The sequence below is a fragment of the Periophthalmus magnuspinnatus genome, chromosome 17, assembly GCF_009829125.3.
Source record: "Periophthalmus magnuspinnatus isolate fPerMag1 chromosome 17, fPerMag1.2.pri, whole genome shotgun sequence".
Lineage (NCBI taxonomy): Eukaryota > Metazoa > Chordata > Actinopteri > Gobiiformes > Gobiidae > Periophthalmus > Periophthalmus magnuspinnatus.
Genome location: NC_047142.1, coordinates 21,795,453 through 21,823,134, shown reverse-complemented (window position 1 = coordinate 21,823,134; position 27,682 = coordinate 21,795,453). Strand labels below are relative to the sequence as shown.

Genomic DNA, 27,682 nt, shown 5'->3' with positions numbered 1-27,682 from the left:
GCAAAGTTGTGTTTGACCCTCTAAGTGTGAAAAAATACCAAGACAGTCCTAATTCTTGATTTGTGGGAATGGTAATTCCTATCCTCAAGGCTCCTGATATTAATTGCCCTATATTCTTTATTAAGAGGTAGAGCCCCTAGAGTGGTGATAATGCAGGTGAGCTCCCTTGTTGCAGACAGTGTAGAGCTAAAATCGGTGACTATGCTCTCTCTGTCTCCTCTGCCTTGTTCTGCTTTTGATTCTTATCAAAGTATAACAAGGCCACAACTGCACCAGACTTGCAGCCCCCCTGACCACAAGTGCAATTATTACCTAATCATGACAAGTAAAGGGAAGGTAAATTTGCAGTTAAGCAGAAAGAGGCCACTTGGGGACACTGAGCGTACAAGTATATGCTGCTATTTTATGGTACATAAACAATACTGTGTGTATTAAAAAAAAGAAGTAGAAATTGAACAACTAGTATGGAACTATTAAGGAAGCACACACCTTAAGTGGTAGTAGTGAAGTATAAGTCCATATTTAGTGTTTAAAACTAAATTGATTTTGTGGAAGAAAAACAAACAAAAACATTAACCTTCTAATGTTCAAAGTCAAGATGCTACAGTTTCAGTTCCAGACTTCATCCCTTTTTGCACTTCGCACTATGTTTACACTATAACACTTGTTTCAAAAGGGTTTTTCAAACCTTCAAATGTTTCAAAACTTTGTTACTATTAGGAGCTGTTTACACAGCCACAAGTTTTCATAAATCTGCAATGTTTTGATATTGGATGAGTCTCTTTTACTCTAGCTTATTCAAGTGAAATCAACTTATGATCTATTACAAACCTTATTATGAAAGCATTACTGTTATACATTTCCTTTACAATGAAAAAGTGAGAGGTTGCAATATACACTTATGTCACTAGATGTCACCAAAAGACAGATAGATAATAACTGCCACTTCACTATTATTACTGGGGCAATTAGAAACAATTCAATAATGATAAACGTGCTTATAAAGATATTTTGATTCTTTGTACAGTCTATTACACATAACACAGATAATACAATATACGTTACATTGTTATTGCTGTTGTTGTTGTTGATGATTTTTAGGTTTGACATTTTGTGATGAAAATGCGGTAAAAACACAAATTTGAGTCATCTTCCTCCTTGTCTGGTTTTTAGGGTGTTTCCCTCAGCATTCTGTAGGTGGAACTGAGAAGAAACACATTTACAAAATGAGCATGTATTTGCTGCCATCATTTGGTCACAACTGGGTTTACAATGAGGCAATAAAATTCGAGTAATTTATTGAAGTTGCCTCCCTTATCCTAAAACTGAATATTTGGTCACATTCAGACGCAGAAAATAAGACAGAATACTCAAGACTAACGATTTTTCAGAAGATGAATCATAAGGGAACGTGCAGTAAACACAAGGGGTAGCTAAAGGGAGAACAGCCAAGTTAAGATGCTTTTTAATAGTTCTCGGGAGTCAGGGGAATTGATTAAGGCAAACTTATTTGTAAAGCACAATTCGTATATAAAGTAATTTAAAGTGGTTAGCAAAATAAGAAAGACATTAAAATCACAATACAAACATATCAAAACATAAATAATCGCCATAAAATTTACATTAAAAGAGAAGAGTGCAGAATAAAAACCTTTCAGTCATATGCACAGCTAAACAGAACTGTTTTAAACCTGGATTTAAACATTGCCAAAGTACAGGTCTGTCTCACATCTTCAAGAAGATTAAATAACCTTATACATTACACCTGTGTCTCTTAATCTAAACACAAAATCCATTCATCTTTAGTGCAAAGGGTACCTTTGAACACATCATCAGCCAGGTCCCGTGGCGTGGCGAGGGCGGACCGTGTGACGTAGAGCTGTGGCTGGAGCTGTTTATTGTTCCTTGCTGAGCACCGACAGAGAAAAACAGGCTAACAGGCTGTCTGCTACCCTTTCCTACGCGGTTTTCGGTGTAAAACGAAGGCGTAAAATTCAAGACAGCTAACTGCACAAACCAGGGCCATGGCGTATGCGTACCTCTTCAAATACATCATCATTGGAGACACGGGTAAGCGGCACGGCGCAGCAGCCTGACTGTCACTTAGCATTAGCCTAGCACTTAGCATCGAAGCTAGCTGTCCATTTCCGCAGTGTTGGATAGTCCAATGACGTGGTAAAAGACCAGACGCAAGGGGTGGGATGACAGCTCCAATTTTTAATACTTCTACCACACATTCTACCTTTTAAAATACTCTGACAGCGCCTGGAAGTGGCATATCATTGTTGGATCAAATGCAACATGTGTGTTACTGGAGTGTCGCCTCTGTTGACAGTGGCAAAACATAGTGGGCCTTTTGTCAGCTTGCATCCAGGGTGGGGGTGTTAGCTTCAGACAGTTAGCAGGCTAAGAAGCTAGACATTAGCTGTTTCGCTTATTATAAACCGGTCACGACACGCATAACTCCCTAGATCTATCATTTGTACAAGCTTAGCAAAGAGGTTGTAGGCTACACGTATGCTGCTAGTTACCATATTAGCAGTGGTGGTTATCTCAGTGTTAGAAAAGCCCATCAGTAAAGCTCTGGGGGATCTGTCCAAAATCACGTAAAGAGAAGCTAACAACTGGTCATAAAACGTACACAGTTCAGGTTTATTTACTGATAATTGAGTATTTGGATTGTTTTAATAGTAGACTAACAGGTGGACTTGTGTTAAATGTGATGGCAATAAATAGTTACCTATCTACTGGTCTGTTAAAGGGCCTATTCAGCTAGCATGCACAGTAGCAGCACGTATAATCCTTAATTATCTCATGTTTGTATTAATTTGCATTAGTAAACATTAAAACAATTGCAAGGAGACCAATCAATCAACTAAATTAAAACATTCAAAAAGCTACAAACTCTTTTTTCAATACATCATGCATCACATCACATTACATTACATTAATTTCAAAACTAAATATGTATTGTATTGTTTCCCCCAAATATATATAATTTAAAACAAATATTCTAACAGCAGCATGTAAGATCACATTTATAATGCCTCTAGTACTTTAAACCACATAAAAACTGATTACTACAGAGTGATTGTGAAATAGCCTCAGACTCTCTAGGTTGTTTTTGTTTATCTCATAACAAGCCCAGTTGCATCACTGTCCTGTTTTGATTAGTTTATTTAAATTCAAGTCTGATAATATTACCCCAAATGATTAATGACCAGTGATTTAAGTAATGTAAATGGATGCTTGCCACTCAAATACTGCTGTGTGATTTATTTTTTAGCTGTCTAAAAGCTGTCCACATTGAATTCTTTATAAACCTGTATTCTCTATCTTTAATCTCATGGGAAAGATCTCCATTTCCTTTGTGTGTTTGCATTTAAATGTAACAAGACACTCCAATCAATCCTGGGCCATTTTAAGCGTTTAACCAGCAGAAAGGGATAAAATACTATTTATGAATATGTGCTTTAGTAAATATATGTTCTGTATAGGTTTTTTCTTTTCTCCTAAATAATTAGCTTTTTGCTGAGGGCCTAAAGCTTTTGACACTTGCTCACTTGTGACTTCCTAAAACCAAATACATATTTCTTTTTTAGGTAACATATTCTAATACGTATTATAATATTTAGCATTATATGACCAGATGTGTCGGTATTTGTTGCTAAAAGGTGTAAAGGTAAAAAGGCAAAAGTAAAAAGGTAAAGGTGGAACAGAAACAGTTGTGGTTAAGGGTTTCTGTTTGTCATTGGGGTGGGGAATCCTCCTGACTAATCTAATACTGGACTACAGTAACCAAACCTGTCTACTTTTAGAGATATTAAAGATTGTCAAAAGAAACCACAGTAAAGGTGAGCGAGTTTAGAAAGGGATTCACTGTCTGGCTACTGTGATTAACATCTGAAAGAAGAGTAGGTTAATACATTGCCTTGTTATTGACTATAGAGAGGTTGTAGTGATAAACAATTACAGAATTTTAACTCCTGTGTCAAACTTGGAGAATTCATTGAAGAAGTAATTGTAGTAAAAAGTGGCTATAAATAACTTGTTTGTTGTTGTATATTCTGCCATGTATCCTCATACTGTAGTGTATAATAATTTGTGATAGGAGAACAAGGAACAGTGCTATGCAATAGTTACAATTTTCAGATGTTCAGTCTGCTCATTTTAGAGGCATTTTTTAGGATTCTTTGTCATGATATGTTCAATTGTGTCCCCCAGAGGCATACATATATTTCTTATTTTATTACTTTTAAGATACTTGCAAGGAGTAGGCCAAGGATATATTACATAAGCCATACCAGACATTTAGTTCATTGAGAGTTAGAAAATACCTATATAGTAACTATAGTATAATAGTTCACTACAACAGTTATACTGAAGAAGCAAAAGATTTGTTGATACAAGCTCTTATTTGACATATCAGAGTACACAGTATAAGCATTACAGTGTGATTTTAATATTGAGTAGTTCCTGAGAAAGTTTTTTGGGGTTTTTTTTGCTATTAACGTCATCTATATAATAATTAATGACCAAGGTGAATATTGACTATTTTAACTGCATTTTATTTACTAATGCAATAAATAATAATGGTTAGCTATTTTTCTGATATTTTATAGTCTTTTTTTATTTAATATTCCATTGTCTCATGACATACCGGGTTCAGCTGTTCAGGACTCAGGGTGGTGTTATCCCTTTCAGTATCTTACACTGGGCTAGACTGGGGCTTGTTGACATGTTTCGCACATGTGTGGTATTTGCACCCTCAAACTGTCCCTTTTTTACCAAAGCAAACACAAATGTATAACAGGTTTCCGAGTGGACCCCTTTGACACAGTCCTGGACCCTGTTGGCACAGTCCTGCCCCCTGTACTTTGTGTCTTGTAGGCTTATGTTGTGGTTTGTTGCACAGGAAAACACAGCAGGCCAGGGAATTCTACCATTTTATTCACCTGATAAAGTGACAGTCAAGCATCAAGTACAGTTGGGCTGTTTGAGAAGATGGCAATGACCAAATGAGCATGTTAAGCCTTTCACTTTCAGTTTCATTTTCCTGATTTAGAAGAAGACCATTTTACTGTATAAATAAAATAATTTGACATTTTTTTTCTGCTGCATGTTGCATGTCTAACAAAAATAATTTCTACTTGGGGGTGAGTAAAAGTAACTCTCATTTTGATTTTGTGCCTAGATGAAACTTGTAGATCCAAATTGCTAATGGTTTAGCTGGCAAGGCAAAGCAAGGCAAGTTTATTTGTATAGCACAATTTGTACACAAGGTAATTCAAAGTGCTTTACGGAATAAGAAAGACATTAAAATCACACAAATCAAAACATAATCACCCAATCTGCAACTCTCTCACCCACTCTTTTGTACCCTTTAAAAACTCTCTCTCACACTCTTTAAACACTGTCTTGCTCAGTTTAAGAACTTTCCCATTACTTTACAAAAAACTTTCCTGTCACTTCTCAAATACTTTCCTGTCACTTTACTATGTCTAATAAAAGTCTGCATCGAGGCTTTTCACAATAAATACTGTATTTACTTATCTTTTAATACATGGCAGATGAAATAATGTTTGGGGGTCAATATTTATTGTGGGTACTTTTTCTTTGTACTAGTGGGGCATTTTTGTTATTTTTCTGTTTTACGGTGAGATTTGAGCTGTAGAGGGTTGAATTATGAACGTCTATGAGTCAGTATAGATACCAAGTGTTACATTATGTTATTTATTTATGTATTGAAGTTATTTTTTTATGATTTTGTACTTTTAGAATACTATTTGGGGGATAATGCTGCTTTACGGTTTCTTATCAACATTATTGTTCATGGTCTATATTTAGTTCAGCAGTATATCGCACTTCAAAATGTGCTATTGTAATGTGCCCGGATAACTATATCCAGGCATTGCCCAAAAATATACCACACTGGTGCATCTCTAAAGGAGAATTATAATATTTGTAGTAACTAGGCTGAGTTATTTTACTTTTTTGTCTCATTTTCAGTTCTATGTTAGATAGAAACAAGTTGATCACTAAAGCATACAGTAAATAAGGATGCTGTGTTATTCTGAATTTACTAAATTATAATCTCACATGGTTTGTTATTTTCTGCTTGTACATTCTTCAGAATTAGCTTGACTAGCAATCCTTTGATTCACTATTGGTAAAAAACAAAACAAATTTACTCATAAACCATACATTTTGATCAAGTAGATTGGTCTTGAAAACTGATTGTGAGTACATTATACTGTTTGTACCAAAATGATGCTTTTAGGTTTAATTCAATCTTAGGTCAGTTTACCCTCTGATCCTGCTGCTGGGAACGGATGGACCCTGAAAAGAAAATAGTCTCAGTTTTTGAAAAAAAAAAAAAAAAAGGTAGATTTTAGTGGCCTGTGTTCTAGCTTTGACCCTGTTAGCGTCTGTTACAGACCGGAAATGTGTGATGATAAAGTGGTTAAGAATGTGAACTTGTAGCTGTAAACTGCTGATGTGGTATGTTAGGTCAGTCATATGATCAGGCTTACAAAAATGAATACAGCTGACTGCATCTATCACAAAAGTAAAAAATTTAATAAAATAGTGTCCATTTCTAACTAGTAATGTTTAGTGTACAGTGAAAAGATACAGTACAAGAATGTCATTGTGTTGTTTTCTATTCTGACCATTTCAGCAAAAGTCGGAGTAGCCCAGTGCACAAAGTAAACTCATTTCTTTGGATCCAAATCAGTTTTGGATTACAAAATGGTAGTGGTGTGAATATTTCAGTGTCAGAATTGAATGGGAATCTTGGGTTCATAATTTGAAAAAGAAGGTGAATATAGGAGTTACATGATGTACTTGGCGTTGAAATGTGCAATAAGGTACAATGTAAACAAACTACTGTGTTTTTCTGTAGTCAAGTACAAAATTGTCTAGTTTTTTTCACAGCACTCTTTCTTTCTTTCTTTATTCTTTATTTGACAGGGACCATGTACAAATTCATTAATCTTACAAAGAAAAGATGATTTGCACCAGATTTAGCTACTGCTACTTTCCATCTGCAGTCCCTGAGCAGGTGAACACACATTAAAAAACACATATCAATTGACAATTACAATATACGACTACCGATCTGCCATACATATGTCCCCCCCAGTCCAGACTAATATAAAAATCATTATGTGCAGGTTTATACAGTGAGCACAGAGCAGCACCAACTAACTAGACTGATGTGGACACGTTTGATTATTTAAAATGAACTTTTTCAAATTTCTAGTAAAACTATTAAAATCCACAGACAATTTCAGACTGGAAGCTGATTCCACTGCCTAATGGTTTGATAAGAAAAAGCCGATTGAGCAAAAGGCCGAGGATCTTTTTGGAACTATGCAATTTCGGTTTACGGAGGAACGAGTGAATCGGGTAGTTTGTTCAGAACAAAGAATAGTAATTTTTTTTAATGTAGGTGAAGCTTCATTATTAATAATTTTGAATAATTTTCTTAGATTTGAATACAAATTTAAATTACTGAAACTGAACATTTTATATTTACTTAAGACGTTACAGTGGTGATAATGGAGGGGTTTTTTATCGAGTGCCTTTACTGCCTGATTATTATGATATGATTACTATGAACCAATTTCTGTTTTTCTTCAGTGTATCTGTCAATGTAGGGCTTACCAGCGGCACTTTTAACCTGAGTGTATTTTGTGACAACTGCTGTGGAGTTGAGTCCTTATGATGCTTAAAGGCAATTCCAGGAGCACAGTTCAGATCCAGGTAGAGGCTTGTGGTTCAGAGTTGTGCTGACACTGCACACACTCAAGTTACTCCTCCAAAGGCACACTGTCTGGAACAGTAGGTTAACATTCTTCTTGGAGTGTAAATCAACTCTCAAATACGCTTTGCTGCAGACAAATGCTTTATTTTGCCTGGGATCCAAAATACAAACTTCTCCAATGCGAAGATGAATCTGGGCACCGGTGAATTTTCTTTCAGATATGCATGATTGACAGGTCTGTCCGTATAAAGACAAATATGGCTGTGTACAACAAAAAAAGACAGAAAAAATACCACAGGGGACCGAAAAACATTACTGAGTAAAGGACTAAATTCTGTTAATCTGAGGTAAAATAAATTTGATTTAGTTGTAAATGATAGGTGACTAATGAGTGCCTTCGTGCCAAAAATGTCCCTTAAAAAAATTAAACAAAAAGAAAAATCTGATTGCACAGTGCTGTCTAAAGCATCTCGAAGCATGATAGAAGGGGTGGTGACCAGACTAATATGCCTCTGTATAAAAAATACAAAGAGATTCCCTTGTGGACTTGCATGGCAATGTTTTATCTATCCTTAGTTATGTCTAAAATTGCAAAAAAAAAAAGAAAAGTAAAATCTAAATTAATGGATGTAAAAATCAAGTTACCACAAACTTAAAACTTACTGGGGTACTTGCTGGCTTTCAAAATGTTCCTTCTTTGAACTAAAAAGCAAAACTGACATTTATGTGATCTTATTTTGTCAATCAGTCAATTTTTGATAATGTCAATCTGAGTCTTATTCTAGTGCTGAACTGCAAATATGTTTATTCATCTGGGTGTAATCCTAAATTTCAAAACTCAGAAACTATTAACTAAAAGTTGGCAACAAAGGATGGTAATTCTCAGTCCAAAAAAACTCCATAACAACTGCTTTACAATCCAGCCCCACTCTGTTGTACTTAAACCCCCAGATGTGATCTGGGGTCTGGCCTCAAATGGACCATAATGCCTGAGTTACAAAGGATCTGTTACCACGGTGACGGCTGCAGATCAATTAAGCAGCAGCTGTCTCTTAAATGAGAACAAAACCAGGCTTTCTCACATTACACCTCTTTGTGTTTATTCTGCCTTGGACCAAGAGCGTGAAGCTCAAACAACACTGCAGGAGCTATGCTAGTTGAGATGAGAGGCAATTTAACTTTACTTGATTGTAGATAAGAGGTTCATTTTGTCTAGCCTTACTTTACTTTTTTGCATTTTAGCATCTGAATTAGCCTAAAATTTTAATTTTGCTTGATTAAATAGTGGACTCAAACAAGCATTCTAAAAATACAGAGATTTGCTAAACACTGAAGGCGCAAGTTGTCAGTTGGACTCTTTAGATCAGCATCATAGGCCTCTGAATTAGACCCTCAAATCCATATCAGGACCCTCTTACCATTGTGAGATATGCTCATGCTCTGGTGTATTATAATTCATGCATATTGCTTTTACATCCTTTAATCTTACTTTCTCTATAATAATAACCTTCAAACCTGGCTTTAACCACCAGTAGCTTTGTTGTCATGGTGAAACGGCATGCTTCACAAATCCACGTAAATAACCCTAATTTTCAGATTTCCTCCTGTGAGTGTGTTGCTGTCTTGACATGTCAATATGTCCCTTTGCACTAAGAGAACTTCAAAAGAGGCTTGTTAGCGGTTAGCAGGTGTAGAGAGGAAAAGCAGCGTCAGTGTTGCAGGCAGTGGTCGTTATGAATCATACAGGTGGTGGTTTAGCGATAACAGGTACCAGCTAAGTGCAACTGTGTGACACGTCTTTTACCTTGCCTTTATATGAGTTACTTTTAACGTTTGATTCACTGAAGTTCCATTAGGCCTGTCGCAGTAACACATTTTGATGATTAGAGATTATATTGAATCCGCTGACACTCTAAACTCTAAAGCAGGATCCCAGTCAACACAAAACAAAATGTGCATCGTTTTAAAAACAACTGCAATAAATTATGGCAGAACAAAATGGAGTGACTGTAATAAGTTATAGTAAGTGACTTATTCAACCACTTACAACTCAAAAGTTTATGTACGACAAAAAAATTATAAAATGTCTTACTGTGGTGAAATAAGTGCACATGTTAAATATTGTCAAGTTCTTGACTATGCAATAATGTGAATACTTAAACACAAACTCTGTATTAATTTAAAATTTTCTTTTATTATATTAAATTGTTGGCACGTTTGTTATTGGTAGCACTTATTTTTCTGCTACCACCCTTCATTTCATTTTGTGAATTTTTTTTTTTTGTTCACACAACATACTTAATTTCACTTTTAAGTGAATTGCAAACTATAGAATGACAAGTCTGCAAGTGGCATTTTGTAAACCGCATCTATCCTTGAGTGTTGACAGTAAAGGCTGTGACTGTGTGTAACTGTAGTGAGGATAGTGTGGATCTTATCACTGAAAATGTGTTTTTGTGATAAATGATGGAGGTAGTAAATCCTTATATCCATTATATCTAAATGATCTGTATTTTGGCCTTCATCCCTCATCTTCATCACCACCATCCCTGCCTAGCAACGCCTCTGCCTGCTTGGTGACTGTAACCCGTGGTTACTACAGAGGAGGAAGTGCATGTCCCTCTCATCACCTCTCACGCAGACTGTCCTTATGACCACTTCATTACTATGCTTTTCTCCTCAGACCCTCCTCCCATTGGCTGATGACACCAAGGAGACTTTGTCATGCACACAAACAGATTTCCATTTTCAAGAGCCATAAAATACTAAAAACTACAAAGTAACAGCAATAAAGAAGGGCTTTATAGTAAACTGCAAAGGGAGAGACAAAAACAATGCACTTTTTAATCACTGAGATTATTTAAAGTCATTATGTCAAGAAAAAGATTCATCTATACTGGAAGGATTTACTGCTGCTATTACTACTTCCAATTACTTCTGCTATATCTCAAATAAGAGTCATTTTAGTGATTATTTGGAGAAAAATGGCACAATTTTGACATAATTCATGTTTTTCAATGTGGCTAAAAATATTGAAATGGTAAAATATTTCATTCACTTTGTCTAACAGATCAACATTCCTGTTGTGTGGGCTAGCTTTTTGAAATCAAACTCTTAGTTAATTTGATACAAACAGGCTTAGTTTTTGGAGTACAGATTGTATTGAATTGCTTCTTATTTTTGTTCTTACAGTTAGTTATATTGCTTGTGACCTGAAGAGTAGGCCTGCCACAGTAACAAATTTTGAAGAATCAATATATAAATAAAAGATAATATTGAAAACAAATCATGAAGTAAAATTATCCCCCAAAAAAATTCTAAATGTGCATTATTTTTTAAAAGCTGCAATAAACAACATAATATAACATTTAGTAAATAGTTTGTATCTCTATTGAATCATAGAAGTTTATAATTCAACCTTCTACAGCTCAAATCTTGATGTATTGCAAAAAAGTGACACTGATGTCACTGAGTATCCCTAAAAAGATCATATCAAGATTTTAATTTTTGCCACAAATTACAAAGGCAGTAAGGGTTGATTTCTAAATCAAAATATTACCTAATCAGCTGTCCGTTTTACAGTTCAGTCTACAACAATTAAACGGTCAACGAAAAAAATTTTCTTGCTTGTTTTGCACCAAAGCACTACTAGAAAATGTGTATACTGTGGACGTACAGTGTGGGATCATAGATGTGTTGTTGTAGTTGTCACATTTTCACAACTTGGTTTCACTACGCATTCAAGATGGTGGCTATTTTTAGACTTTTTGCTGCATATTTTTTTCAATTAGTTGTGCAATTACTTTGTCTGTGATCATTGTATAAGAACAATGACTAATTTGATTTGATTAAATCTTGTCATGTTACGCCACTGTTTCGTTATCAGATCATTGTCTTTGAGGTTTTTCCTTGGTACCACCACATACTGGAACTGTATGTGTACTGCTCTAGACTAAGTGACTAATGCATATTCACTAGTGACTATTCACTAGTCATTTAATAAAATTGCAAGTTGTAAAGAAATAATTTCACATTTTTTTAGTTTGTGTTAACACCTACATCACGTAAAAATCCGGACTAACCTGGGACGTAACCTTGGATTTACCTTGGAACAATACCAGGACTAAACAAATACTAGGAGAGGACCAAACCCAGGTCCAAACCAAGCCGAGTGAGAACGTGTACTTTGGTCAAATGCCTATAGTTGATGTATGGTCTATATTATAGAGAATATTGTAGTATTCCTGTTATTATTGCAACAGTGCTTATGTATACATGCACACCAACATTTTAATCTCATTCACACTTATGCAGGTTTTGATGAGGAAAATTATGCACACAAAAAAAGACAAAATGGTAGAGAAAATGTATTGAGATTAAAAGGTATTTTCAAATTGATTAGACTTTGTTTTCCAAATACAACAGTTACTGTAAAAATCTTCTAGTTAACTGATACAGGTCACCTGGTGTTGATGATCAGATTTAGGTTGTGCATGTCTAAACATACACTAAAATAAAATCTGATTATTCTAGTTACTAGATTTTTACTGGTCATGAATACTATACTTGGTGTTATTAAAATATTGCATTAAAATGTTTCTAAATATTTTAATCTTTTTTGTTTTTCAGGTGTGGGTAAATCATGTCTATTACTACAGTTCACAGACAAGAGGTTTCAGCCTGTTCACGATCTCACCATTGGTAAGTCTACAGAGGCCACCACTAATGCCCCATTGTATAATTATAGAGCGCTCATTTCTAATCTCCAAGGCTGTAATTACTGTGAACTGGCCAAAATGTCCCTGGCTGCTGCAGGTATAGAATGCATTACCGCCAATCAGTCATACTTCATGTTGTTATATATGTGGCCCACATATTGTAGACTCTATAAAAACCTCTATAAAACCTAAATATTCCTGTTCCCTGTTCAGGAACCTGAGTAGTGACTGTCAAAAGGCAAAAAGATTTCTCACAACAACTTCTTTAGTCATGTTCTTTACAAGTTTCTGTTTAATTTCATAGTGTCTAATGCCTAATTACAAACAAGTACACTTGTATTTCAATATTAATATCCAGAAATATAGACATTTGACACAAAATCTAGTAATTGTTTTCTCTTAAGTCTGAACTTTACTCCAAACCACATGCTTTTATTGACAAAGACTTGGCTATAGATTATTGGATTATTAGAAATTATGTTGTAAAAAATGCTCCATAAAACTAGTTTAATAAAATGTTAACCTTGTTATGCTCTTCTGTGTGTCTTTGCAGGTGTGGAGTTTGGAGCAAGGATGATCACTATAGATGGCAAACAGATCAAACTTCAGATCTGGGACACGGTAATCAATATACTCCATTACTTTTCATTTTTTCCTTTAATCTTGTGGATAAATCGTAGGTTGAGTCTAGCAGAACTAATCTGTCATGAGCCATATTTATGTAGTACGTAGGGGTCCAAAGAGGTACAAGATTTGTTGCAGTTAAAATAAAAGTGTAATTTAATAAGATACAAGTGACAGATTTCAATGATGTGTGATGTATGTCTGTTGCAGTGAAGTAAGCATTCTGTAATCTATAATGGGTCTTCTATTTATAAAACCAGCAAATCCTCTAGTTCAGAACTACAATAATATTATAATTGTGTGCTTATACTAGTTGAGCAGTTAATGTTTACTTGTTGGCAATGCTAAAAACTGCCGTTATTTGACTCAAGACTATTTCTTTAATTCTGACTAAAGACACATCATGGGTGAAGAGAAAGGATGCAACGATACTCAGTGTATACTTTCACACAAACATAAGAAAACTGAGAAGAAGTAGTGTATTTGAATAAAATGTTATGTTTATTTATTTGTTGTTATTTTATTAATTACCTTAAAAATAATAGAGGAAACATTTGTTTTTGTATTGATATGTATTGAAACGTGAGGAAAACCGTACCATTACTTCCCAATTGAAAAGGGTCAAATTGTGACTAATACAATAAAGCACAGGGTATTTGTTTAGATACTGCAGACATCTAGGTAATACATTTTGCAATTTTTCCAATAAAATCTACTTGACGATCCAATTAGACTGCACTTACTAGACTGACCAGCAGGTGGAGTCATTGCTCTATCTTTCACAGCCTAAACTCAATAGCTGCCTCTTGTACCTCTGCTGCTGCTGTGGGGGATCTGCTCTCTATAATGGACACATTGGATCTGAGCGGTGGAGAGTGACCTTCCTTTGGTTTTCCACATGTCAAGTGGTCCTCTCAATTACACTGTGAAAGGAAGCTCTGTGGGGCGCTGTAGCTTTGAATGGACAGTTGGATGGTCCGATATGGACTTTTGAGCCGATACCAATAACCAATATTTGCCAATACCAATATTCATATTTCAGCATTCATAACGAGGCCCACAAATTTATGTTAAGTTATAGTAAAGGTCCCAAATTAACTTTTCACCTTTGTCAAAAATAATTACTTTAAATAAAAAGTAATAATTTATTCTGGGATATAAAATAAGTCATTGCAGCTTTGTGTCTGTGTAAACCCTCAGTCGTCCAGATCGGATAGATTACCAAAATATCATATTGTAGTGAACAGATAACACACACAAATAATTTCTGTCCATACTGCCCACCCAAAACTTCCATAATGTGTGTGTGTTGTGTGTTGTGTGTTGTGTGTTGTGTGTTGTGTGCAGAGGGAGATATGTAGGCCAGATGGCAGACAGACACAGCCTTGCCTCTACTTCACCCTTATCTATCATTTATTCACTAATGGCATTACTGGGTGACTACCACTACCTGTCTGTTACCATAGTGTTTGGCACTGGCTCATGCTACATTGGCCTTGTGTAACAGATTAGTATTTTTTGGTATCTTTTTGTCTATAGTTGTTGAGATGAGGTCAGAATAGTGCAGCTGCTAACACACAAGCTACTGTTTTGTTTTAGCTAGAAAACACAGAAACATTGTTACTGTAAAATGGTCAGTGGTGAAGCTGGGATGAATGACTATTGTAAAGAAAATTGTATAATGAGCTCTCTCTGAATTATATTAAAGAATGAAATGATTGAATTAACAGGCCATGGGATTTGTTAATGATGGGACTGTATTGGGGAAAGAACCTCAACTTACGGAACCAGATTGTAGCTGTTCAACAAGTGAAGTGTTTTCTGGATATATAAAACCTTTACAAGTTTTTGGTGTAAGGAAGACTAAGTTGTTTTTAAGCAACAAGATCTATGAGTTCAATTTGCGTTAAGCCACTTGCCAAATAAATGTTATATTGAATTTCATCTCCAGAACAGACATTGTAGAAATCATAAGGTGGAATCAGTTTTCAAAAACGGCAAAAAAAAATTGTAATTAGCCTTATATACTCGGTATGTTGTTTCGTTATTAAGACAGGAGGGTACAATAAAACTTGACTCATAGGAAAAGGAGGGACTGTGGAGGCAATGATAAACAGGTAGTATTGTACAAGGTGACCTGATCTATATATAACAGGTTAATCCACATAAAGCATAATGTGACCTTCATATTGTTCATACGGTGTGAGTTTAGAGAAACAAGCTACTCACTCACAGAAAGAAAGGGGGCGAGTTAGATAAATAGGGGAAAAAAACTCCATTGTATCCAATTACAGGCCCTCCTCTGTCCCATCCTCCAGCAGAGACACGGGAAAACACAGAGGTGGATTCTGTGAGTGGATCAGGATTCGAAAAGACCATAGATTGTGCATTGGTGCTGGACTTAAGACTTAAAGGGGAATATATGTGTTTCCTTTGATGTTGAACTTAACTATTTCAATCGCTTAACATAATATTTATGTTTTATTAGTTGTTTAAATCCATGTATTGTGTTTTTGTATTCAGGCTGGTCAGGAGTCATTCCGATCCATCACCCGGTCTTACTACAGAGGAGCAGCTGGGGCACTGCTAGTCTATGACATCACAAGGTAACGGCCTCTTTCTGCCACCATGAGGGATATGGGAAAACAATGCTGTGTGGCCGGAAAGCTCACGAAGGCAATTTAGCATGTATACTCTCATTAGCTTTAGCATTAAAGTCAGGCTTTCCCTGTTTACACACTGTGGATTAGCAGCAAAAGTTGACACAGTGCCAGAAATTATTTATCACAGGAAGACCTTGTGTAATTGTGGTAATGGAAAGTACGCAAGTCGGCCTTTTTGGTTGGAAAATTCCTTCTGCTTCCTTCCTCATGGTTTTGCAACCATAATATGTTAAATAAAGATATGAAAGTGTAGCATATTTTCAACCAACTGGTACATGTACAATTAGTAGGATGTGGTCCGCTTGTCGTTAAACTTTATTTAGCTCTTTTTTAGTCCTGATTTAAATCAAGTTAATTTGTTTTATGATTTTGAGATTATCATCACTAGATAGTGGTATGTATTTTTTGTAAAATAGATTTCATGTTGTCCTGTTGTTTTTACAGAAGGGACACCTTCAACCACTTGACGACCTGGTTAGAGGACGCTCGTCAACATTCCAACTCTAATATGGTCATCATGCTTATCGGTAACAAGAGGTGGGTTCCTGCCTTTGCACAGTACTCTACATATCAGAGGGTTAGGTGTAGTTTTGGAGATATGGAAATCTTGAAGGTGCACTGTATAATTTTTGGGTAAAGGGTCTGCCAACTGCTTACCAGGCAATACAGTGACATCTCTGTAAGTTCCACAGTATGGCATTAAACCTATATATCTTGCTTTTATTCAATTGCAGGTGTTTATATTGCTCGCACTGTGAACTGAGGGACATATCTGACATCTAACTTGGCCTAGTGGCATCACTTGTTTGTTTCCATGGAAGTAGATGATTTTAATGCCATACAGGCATAGCAATAAAATCTCCACGGAGACAAGAACTTGGCAGACTCTGCACCAGAAAATGTACATAGTATACCTTTTTAAATAAGTCCCAATGTTGTTTTTAGTTAACTTTTAACGTTTTTGTTGTTCTGCAAACATTATGGCGCATGAAGCCGTTATATTGAATATTGAAAGCTGATATTCCAAGCAACCAGTAAGAAAAGGGGGCTAGTAACATTTTATTTGTGAGCTAACTTCTCAGCAGGCAAGGACTCATGTGGCTTTGGCCTTCCAGTGAGAAATCGAAAGCATGCTGTGTTATTGTTATATTTTTAGCAAGTTATTTTTTTGTTGTTTTGCATTGGCACAAATATATTAAACAAGTTTCATAAATTTACCATTTAAAATACAATAAAAAACACTTCTAATAATTGCTCTTGAAAATTGCAAAGGTTTCTTTACATTAAAGAACTAAATATTGATTTATGGAAATGCCCCAACAGCACATGACGTACACAGATAATAAGGGTGTTTTATCCATACAACCCATATATTGAATTGTTGATGCATTTTATTTGTGAAAGATGCACTCTTCAGTAGCGTTGACGTTTTTTCTTGTTTGTACAGTGACCTGGAGTCAAGGAGAGAGGTGAAGAAAGAGGAAGGAGAGGCATTTGCAAGAGAACATGGGCTCATATTTATGGAGACTTCAGCCAAGACTGCCTCTAATGTCGAGGAGGTGAGCACCCACACATGCAATAAACATTAGTGTAATTTGTCCTGCCCACACGTGGACTCAATCATGTTATGTGCAAATTCATTGTACTCTACATGGTGGTCAACAACACTTTTAATGCAGGTCGTTTAGTGCATTCATTTTAAATCTTATTTGCATCTTTGGATACAGTCTTGTGTAAAGTGAGGTCCTCTCTTATGAACTCTTATGTGTGTGTGTGTGTGTGTGTGTGTGTGTATGTATGTGTGTGTATATATATATATATATATATATATATATATATATATATATATATATATATATATATATATATATATATATATATATATATATATATATATATATATATATATATATATATATATATATATATATACATACATACATACATACATACATACATACATACATACATACATACATACATACATACATACATACATACATACATACATATATACACTTATTGCTACTAAATATTATATGCAAGATTATGCTATATGTTTATGATGTTAACAGTAACAAAAAATATGATTTGTTAGACTAATTTATTCTCCAGACTTTGTTGTAGACATTGGGGCAAAATTGTGATAGCCTTGTTTTAACATTTTACAATTTGTCTGTGCCCATTTCCACATTCAGATTTATTTTATCCTAAAACCTTCATGACTGGGGGCAAAACCTGCCCCCCTGTTATTGTATTGTCTATCACTGTTAACCTGTAGCGCTGCAGCTCTTGTTATGGTCCCACACGCACACACACACACACACGCACACGCACGCTGACATATTTGGCATCATGGGGCACATTTAGCTCCTTTAGCTCCACCTGCTCCGCCCCTCCGTGCGACACACCCCTGCTGCCGCCGCCGCTGCTGTTGTAATGAATGCACGGCACTGTCCTGGGGGAGCCCTTCCTCACTTATCCAATCACATAAATAATCCCATCCTACACAGCGCAGCATGCCAGCCCAGGGCACCTCCGATAGAGACCGTGTGTGTTTACATTGATTTTTTTTTTTTTTTGCCTATATCCACCATCATCACTAAGCCCAGCCTATATCATCCTTGCACCTCCTCTCCTTCCCTCCCTTCACTCTCCCCTCTCCCTTCTTCTCACTCCCTCTATCCCTTCCCTCTCGTGCCCTTCCTTCCACTCTCTCTCTCCCCATCTTACTCTTTCTCCCTCTCCCCCTTCTATTTCCCCTCCACTATCTCCCCTCTTTTTCATTTTTCCATATCTTTCTTGTTCTCTCCCTCTCTCCCCCTCTCTTCCCTCCCTCCTTTTTTTCTCCCTCTCTTTTCTCTCTGCGCTTCTCTCTCTACCTCTCTTCTCTCTCTCTTCCTTGCTCACTTGCTCTGTCACTCACCCCCCCACCCAATTCTCTCCCTTCTGTCTCCCCCTCCCCTCCCTTCCCATCCTCTCTTTCTTCTCTCCCATTCCCTCTCCTCTCTCTCTCTCCCAGGGGTTAAGATGAGGGGGAGGTGTGTGTGCGCGCGCTATGATTAATTTGTCTCATTAGTGTCCTCTGAAGCCTCCTGATACTGCCGCTGCCTTCGTGCCTGCCTCCCTGTCCATCATTCGCTCCTTACCACCCACCCATCCTCCAGTCACCTCCCCCGCTCACTCCATTTTACCCCCCTCCCCCCTCTGCCTCTCCCTCATCCCTCCATCCCCCCTCCCCTACCCAGCAGCGCAGCGCCTCCATTCATTTCTATACCATCTACCCCCCGCGCTCGTTTGCAGTATATCAACCAGTTATAGCTCATACATATTCATAAGATCCGGGTCCCGCCTCCCCCTTAGCGACACTCGACAGCCAATCAAACGCTGGGGTTTGTCGTCAGGGTTCGTGGGTGGACACCGCTGATGGGATGCTCCTTAGAGAGACAGATACGGAGAGATTCCTGTAAGCACCTCGTGTCCTTTACTGTACCCAACCATCTTTTCCACTTGTAACCTTTTCCTTGGCCTCCATTTCTCCTCCAACATTTTTTTTTTTTTTGCTTTAATTGCCGTGTCTAATTTTCCCATATGTTTTTAGTTTATGTGCTTGACAGTGAACTTTGCTATGGTTACTGTCAGCATCGTTGGAACAAGATGAAGAAATGTTTTTTGGCATTTTACCATAATGACGATTTGAAACGAAACAACCATTATGAATTTTAAGTGTAGTCATTAACCACAAAAATACAACCTTTACCACCTCAGTCATTTTGTACAGAACTCTATTTTTAAGGGTCAGATGTCGTTGAACAATGGGCTGAAAAGCTGTTTTATGACTTGTTCTATTAATGTTTTAAAGCTACAGTAATTGAAAACTGGTACTCCCACCACACAAGAACGACTAGCCTGCTTTTACAATATATCTCATTTGGTTGAAGTTGAAAATGGGCCAATTCTGCCTTTGGAAAATACATTTTATTATACCTGCTCGTCAGAACTGAATAGCCACGTACCAACCAGAGTTTTCATATTAATATGGCGTTGACTAACTGTGTAGACCAAATAGCCAAAAATGTTTTCAAAAAATCATCTGTATTTGTAACAGTTAAACTATGTTGAACATCTTACGCGTTTCATAGTATTTAGATACATTACAATAGAAGTAATATTTCATATTATCTTGGTGATGTACATTTTAAAGTCCCTTAACTTTAAACCTCCTAGTGTCTTTGTTCTCTTAGCATTTGTTTAAGTATACTATTGGTGGAATACACTGCAAAATGAAACTAACGTTGGACACTGTATCTTTAAGATCTCCTGCTGTTTTCAGACATTGAATTGGCATTTGGCATGTTTTCTGTGGATCTATCAATATGAGGTTAAGGAAGGCACCAATGCAATTTGTGGGGCCACTATAGGGCTGGAAAAACAATCCTATCGCAGATTGCAACATGACAGTCTGATATAGTGTACAAGACTGGCTCCTAAGTTCTGCAATATACTATAAAATGTATAACTAATATGTTTATGAAATAGTCCATGTATGCATATATAACACCCCAACACAACTAATGAATGAATGTGTGATTAGCAACTAAGCTACAAGTATGATCAAGACATTTCAAAAACTTAAATTCAACTTGAATTAATTTATTGAAGACAGGACACAAGCATTTTAAAGTATACCTAGGTCAGTTCAGAGCAATTGTCCATGTGACCAACTTAAGTTTCAACTGGAGCAAGAGAATATCAGGGTTAAAATCAAAGCCAAACCTATTTCATGGATATTTATTATTTATTAATGCACTACACATACACATTTTCTGGTGGAGGGTCTCCATGGTGATGTTAGTACTTTGCCTGGAATGTTCCTCAGTATGGAAGCAAGCAGACAGCAGACCACCAGAAAAGGGACATAGTGCACCTTTAAAAAGACTACAGTAGATTAAAACTCTAGCAAAGATCAGAGCAATCCAGGCTCATTCTAAAGTGATAAAAAATGCTTTGTGTAATGTAATGCTGGGAAGATATTAAAACTCCTGGCGTGTACAGTAGTGGTACATTAATAGAAAGGGCCAGGATGAAAGCAGGACAGGACGGGAGCAGAACCCCTGGGCTCCTTCGACTATTTCCGACAAGTGCCTGGTACAAGTTCAGCTCGTATTTTTAATCTCGTACCTACTACCTGCTGTTTCAGACTTGGAGCTTTAATGCGGAGGTGGAGGCAGTTTACATGAACAGTTTGTCCCATTTGTTCATCAGTTTAGGCCCTGGAGACGCTGCTGCCACGAGCTTACCGTCCCATGAGTAAAACGCTTCAGTAGTGCGGTGTAGCCCTGTCTCAGAGGGAGCTTAATTCCACTTTATGCTAACAGGCTTGATCCTCATCTCTATGTGTAACAGAGGAGGCAAGTGGAGATGAAAGATGTGAAAGATACTGACTTTGATTTAAAATAATAGATCCAACATTTGTAGATAAAGATAAAAGAAAAAAAATTATCAGTACAATGTTGTATGTAAGGCGTTCATCATTTTGGACTAAATACACCAATACTGACAGTAATATTAAGAAATAGGACTTTGACACGCATTTCCAAGTACAATTTATTCATTTGCATAGCTAGGTGATGCCCTGCTGTGTAAATATTGATGCATGATGCAAGTGTAATGATAAAAACAAATGAAACTTTTTTTTATGACATCATTTGAATGATTTGGAATAAGAGCAAGAATTCCCAGAACGTACTCCAACTGTAACGTTGATTAAATCTTTTTTTTTTTTTTACTTTGATATTAACTAAAATTATAACTCTCTACTTAGACATTCATTACAATAGTTTTGCGTTTTGAGGTCTGGGACTCAATTCTCATCCACCTTAGTAAATTAAAGGGAACATGGTTTTTAGTTTCGTATCATCACCAGATATCTCCTTTCTGTAGTTTTTAAATTCTGTGTTTTACATCATAGACAAAGTACATCTCATTTTACTAAATGTGCATTTTTACTTTTACACGGTGTGTTTATGATTGTGACATACTCTTTCTACTTTGTTGTACTCTTGCACGTCTTTTGATAACATTAATGTTTCCAGAATTTTAAAACTAATCTGTTTGAGTATAGACTCAAAATGGGCATAAATGGAGCTTACAAAGTTTGGTAAAGTAGTGTCTTTGGTTCTGAAGTGTTCATGATTCTTCACTAAGGTGTGAGGAGCTGGATATATAACACTCCATGTAATGCAATTTAGATTGTTTTTGCTGAAATATTATTGTAGCTGTTGAAAAATGTTCAGTTCTTGAGCCTTCTCATTTCCTCCTCCCCCAGGCCTTCATCAACACAGCCAAGGAGATCTACGAGAAGATCCAGGAGGGAGTGTTTGATATCAACAATGAGGTGAGACATTGCTCTGGCCCGCACACTTCTCTCTTTTTCTTTCTCTTTTTTTCCTCCAAATCGTTCCATCTTTGTTCCTGTCTGTGGTTTTCCAGCCTTGTGTGTGGTTTGCCACGCTCCCACTAGCCTCAAAAGGAGTGAAAAAACTTAGCTCTCTGCTTCCTTCGACTGTAGCCAAGCAAAACTCCCATCGCCCTGCTCTATTTTCCACCCCGGGCCTCAGCTGCCTGTCTCTCTCTCGGCATTTTGCCAACTCATAAATTCCTCACATCCCACAAGGTCTCAGTCATTCGGCAAGAAAACAAACTGCTAGCCAGTCCGTAAGCTCCCCTCTGCAGCTTTAGCCAGATGCCTATCTCCTCTGGAACAACCATCCAGCCAGGAATGCCCAATGTCCGGAGCATCAAGCAGCCAATCGCAAGTGTAGTTACTCTGTGTCCTCTTTTAGGCTGTAGAAAAATGCTCCGAGGTATTTCTACGCTTTAGCTCTTTTTCCTCGACTGCAGCCCCTCAAAGTGGCCCCTTGCCATATTAACTGACGAGCTCCTTTCATATGATGCAGAGCAGTTCGTTACACACACTGCAGTTAGATTGAAGACTGAAAAAAGAAAAAAATTGAACCTGTAGTCCTTGTGGCTTTTAGAAAATGAGTGTCCATCTCTTGTCAGTCTCCTGCCTTTGAATTGGGTCAGAAAGCACGTCCTCCACATAAAATCTGAAGGAAAAGTTCAAGTGAGAGGATGAAAGGAAGGAAAAAACTTTAAGCTTAAAAACACCTGGACATAACATGCCAAACAAAACGCAAAAGTTAAGATGTTTAAAGCATTGGCAAAGAAGCATTTCCAACCACCCAACTGCTCCATGACTATATTGTTATAACCTTAGGCTTTATTGGACACTAGATGTATATTTTTGTCTGAATTTTGTCACATTGAATTTTAAACAACCATTTTAGGCATAGCTTAAAACAGCCTCAGTCCATTTGGGAATTGGGAAGTAATTGCATTCACCAACTTGAAAACATTTTAACTTGATATAACCTGCTCATTGTTGAATGTTGTGGAAGCTCTAACAAAGAGCATCAAATGACATGGACCCCTCCTCCACAGTTTGTGATGTTTGATTAAAGGAGGAGGGGGTTCATCCTCCAATTTCTAAATCGACAATCTGATACTGACACTAAACTCAGATTGGTCAGCTGTGTGGAGGTGAGCGAGGGGTCTGGAATCAGGTTTCTCTTTGTGGACGTAAAGCTGGAGCAGAGCCACCTCCAAAGTGCTGAAAAGGACAAATACAAAGAGGACATTTAACCAGTAACGCTGCAGTCCAACAATTCCTTTTGCAAGTGGTTTAATGAGTAAAATATTTTAGGACAAAACACAGTAGTTCCCAGACCTTTTAGGAATACTAAGGTTCATTATAGATTTCTTGTATAGATGTCTTGTTTCCTGGGTTAGACCTGGGTTTGACCCGGGTTAGACCTGGGTTTGACCCGGGTTAGACCTGGGTTTGATCCGGGTTAGACCTGGGTTAGTCCTGAGCTGGTCTTGAGCTAGTGCTGTCTTATAATCAAAGTAAACATACTAGAGAAATGCTGTAGACCCCTGGGTGATGTGCAAAAAAAAAAAAAAAAAGAATCACGATTTTTTTCCCCCATATTGATCAATCTCGATTTTCAATTCAATCTTCTTCCATCTTATTGAAAACATAGACAGGTGGACTTCAGGTATAGAGCAGGGTGTCAGGATCACTGCAGTACAGTATTTCATGTTGATAGGACCAACAAGTGAATTCACATTTCACTTGGAGTTTATACAATATATAAAGAAAAGCATTCTGCCAATAGCATTACTGCTATTGGCAGAAATATGTGCACGCATGCGCTACTGCTATCGGTATAAACACAGATGATGTCCATGTACTAAATTAAATATTTATAGTCATTTACTTTCCATAAGTTTGATTATAATGATGATTCAGGACCATGTGCTTATCATCGATGTTGACCAAAGTTTAGGTCGCAATTTATGGATCTTTTGAGTTTTGGCACAGCCCTAGTTTCAGACTACTGTTATCTCTATAAAAATCTTTTAAAGATTCTCCATAGATACAAATCTATAAATCTGGGCCTAATGAGTAAATTTTATCAGAGGCACTTCACTGGTCTGGCCACACACACACACAGCAGCGCAAGTGAGAGCCTGGGTTCCTGCATTGCGTGTTTTTGTTATTAGTAACAGTGAGCCAGAGCGCAGACAGGCCGGCCCGCCAAACCACATCAGCTGACTGGGCTGCAAGGCGAAGGGAAACCCCTCCAGAACTGTTGGCAGTCGGTCTGAGAAAAGTCTCTCACACGCGCAGGCCTGGGCTCAATAAATGTGATTTAAAGCATTCAGAGTTTCCCAGTGGTGCTACTGCTACTGTGAGTAGTAAGTAGAGTGCAAGAATCATCTCAATTGTATACAAATCTTAGCAAAAATGTATGTTTTGGGTTTTTTTTTCCTTTTTTTGGAGTACTGTATTCAAAAACAATATTCAGATAATGTTATGTAAATCCATCGGAAATGTGTTACAACATGCATTTAAATGTTTTAGTTCAGGTCATCACAGGTCAGGACTATCAGACAAATGTGAAATTATTATAAAATTACTCAGAAAATAACAATTTCACTCTATTCAATATTTACATATATTCAAAGCAACATATACAATAATACTAATATTTTGATAAGCTGCCCACTCCTAGCTCATTTAGGTGACTATCTTCTGAAAACATTTGTGTCTTATAAAACAAGACAACAAACTGCTAACCCTGTAGTTTTGGCATCTATAAACCTGCACTGAAGATCATTTGATTTTAAACCCAGTTTGCAAATCTAAGCACAATTTGTGAAGTACAGTTCTCCTCAGACCCCTTGGAAAAAAAATACCCAGAGATACTTAAAAGGCCTAAATCTCCCCCACCACCCACCTGTTCTCTCTTTCTCTCTGTCTCTATCTCTTAATTCTGGTCTCTTCTTTTTCAATCACTCTGCTCGTGTCCTTGAGTGCTACGGTGTTTCCTCTGCCTTTGTGCGCTGGCACCTGTTGCGTCCTCTCTGATGTGATCTAATGGAGGAGCCCCCGCAGGCAGCATGCACACAGCTAAAGCTAATCCCGCCATGAAAGCAATGACACACTTATTCTGCGCTTTGTTTTTCCTCTGTGCAGTAATCATAACAGTGTTTTTTCATGGAAGCAGCAGAGGGAGGCCACTGTAAAGAAACAATTAGTGATGTATAATGGGGAATAATGTAACACAAATGTAGGAAATCTCTTTTCTCTCTCTCTCTCAGGGTCGTAGTTTGTACTTTATTCAGAGGTTGTTGGTAAGAGAAAATGGCAACATTGGAGTTGGCGAGAAGATTTGAATATAACTATTATTTTATTATAGAGCTAGATTCTTTATCATAGTGTATATAAGGACATATATAGTATTAACCTCTCAGCTATAAGAACTCCCCAACTCTAGACACCCTTTTTAAATACAAAACAAGTAAAATGTTTTTTTTCATTTTATGTTTGTTTTAAATTATTTAAAAAAAAAAAAAAAACCCAAGTACAAAAATTGTTAGTGCAAAGACAAACCCAAGAAATCTGTAAAATATTTGCCTGTGTAATTGCATAATGTCTAGCACAGTCTAGTGTTTTATCGCTGCAATGTTGTTATTGTTTACTCATAGTATACCATTAAAAGCATTGTACATTTTAGGTTCAAGTGAAAAATTCCTATTTAACAGGTTGTTGCTGCTGCCTTTATTTTGTTGAGAGATGTCTTTTATGAGCCAAGTGTGTTTACTGTACACAGTTGGTGACGTCTGAGTCATGTGCTTTCAGTTTTGAGGCATTAGAAAATATTTGCTTGACCAAAACAGACCACCTTTCTGTTAGTTTGACCGGAAAGATGCTCTCAATTTATATTACATGTTGCCTTTTCATTGCTTCATTCTCAATAACAATCCTTCAGTAACTGGTATTGTGTTCCTTTAGTCAAGTTGGCCTTTTGTCCAGTACCACCTAACACTAAAAACAGTATGTTTATGATCTGTGGCTGGAATAACCTGCCCAACAGCTTGAATTTACACACTAGACTTCGCATTAGCAAATTTATGACACCTGATTAAACAAATAAAACTAGGAAGTCCACTATAACGACTTGGTTACAGGGGGTTTGTTATTGAACTGATGTTTGTGGGCAAAAAGCAGGTGCAGATAAAGTTTTTCCCAACACGTGTTGGAAAAACTTTCATATAATATTGATGAGCAATTTTGTACGCCTGCAAGTGTCTGTTGACCCACTGTAAATTGGTGGACAACAAGCAATGAAATTCTAGTTGAGATAGTTCAAATGTTGACAAGTTTGTTTTGTCCAGGGATAGGAATATCTGACCTGCAAAGTATTGAAAGAATTAATTTTCTTTTATTGATTAGTTGGTTGCTTAATCAAACATTTTTCTTAATTTATAACTGTTAACCTGAAGACATCTTAGGCTTGGATATTTTAAACTGTTGCAATTAACCAGTTTATCACGAACACTCCATCATATACAATAGCCAAATGTACAAAAATCTAAAATGTTAATGAATGTTAAACGTATTTCCTTCTATTTTCTTCCAGGCTAATGGTATTAAGATTGGACCCCAACACCCCACCCCCAGCTCCACACTGTCCGGTAGCCAGGGAGGCCAACATGCTGGAGGTGGCTGCTGTTGAAGAGCCCCAACTCACCACCAACCACCACCACTTCCTCCTCCTCTCGACCCAGGACGCCCCTCTCGTACTCGGGAAACTCCTCTCCTCTCTCCCCTCCAACCATCCATCGCCCTGTCCCAACCCTCCCTTATGTTTCTACAGAACTGTCCAGGCTCACTAACAGTTTGTCCATTGACTTCTCTCACCCATCTCTGTTAGTAATTCCTTGTATATTTTTGTAGTTTTTGCATCTCAGTCAGCGTAATATGTAGTCTTAACAAGGACAAAGCCAACTTCAGATCTCCCCCAAATTCATCCACCATTTTATTCGAATCTAGATTTTAACCTGTATTAAAATGCTGCAGAGTTTTTGCTTGTTGCTGGAGGTGTTAAGGCATTATTGTCATTATTAATCCATAGTTTTCAAATTTCAGTGGCTTTTCCGGTGTATGAGACAGGTCTGACTGTACTGAATTAAAACCGCAGCGCTGTGTTGTGTCTATTCATTTTAAAAGAAGTGACGCGGCCATGTCGATAGCAAGGCGAGCTACAACTTGTCCAGTTTACATGCTGTGCCTGTGTGCATGTGTAGGTATATTGAGAAATGTCAGTCAGTTTTAGCTAAAGGCTTTGGAATGAGTTACCAACAATGTAATGCTTTTTGTTCCTACCCCTTTATAATTATTGTCATGTTTTTGTTTTGTATTTAAAGAACACTATAAACTGGCTGTGGCTTACAAAAAGTGTTTTAAGAGAATAAATGACCAAACTGTTTGAAAA

The 27,682-nt window shown here is 37.0% G+C and overlaps 1 protein-coding gene across 1 annotated transcript; it reads left to right on the top strand.

Annotated features, from left to right (window-relative positions):
* The first annotated feature begins 1,818 nt into the window (after positions 1-1,818).
* On the top strand, positions 1,819-27,682 carry rab2a (RAB2A, member RAS oncogene family). The gene is made up of 8 exons (XM_033982037.2): positions 1,819-2,070; positions 12,398-12,469; positions 13,040-13,107; positions 15,634-15,716; positions 16,218-16,310; positions 17,221-17,332; positions 22,102-22,170; positions 26,828-27,682. Exons 1-8 carry the CDS (start codon positions 2,025-2,027, stop codon positions 26,921-26,923), a joined length of 639 nt encoding a protein of 212 aa, XP_033837928.1. The 5' UTR covers positions 1,819-2,024; the 3' UTR covers positions 26,924-27,682.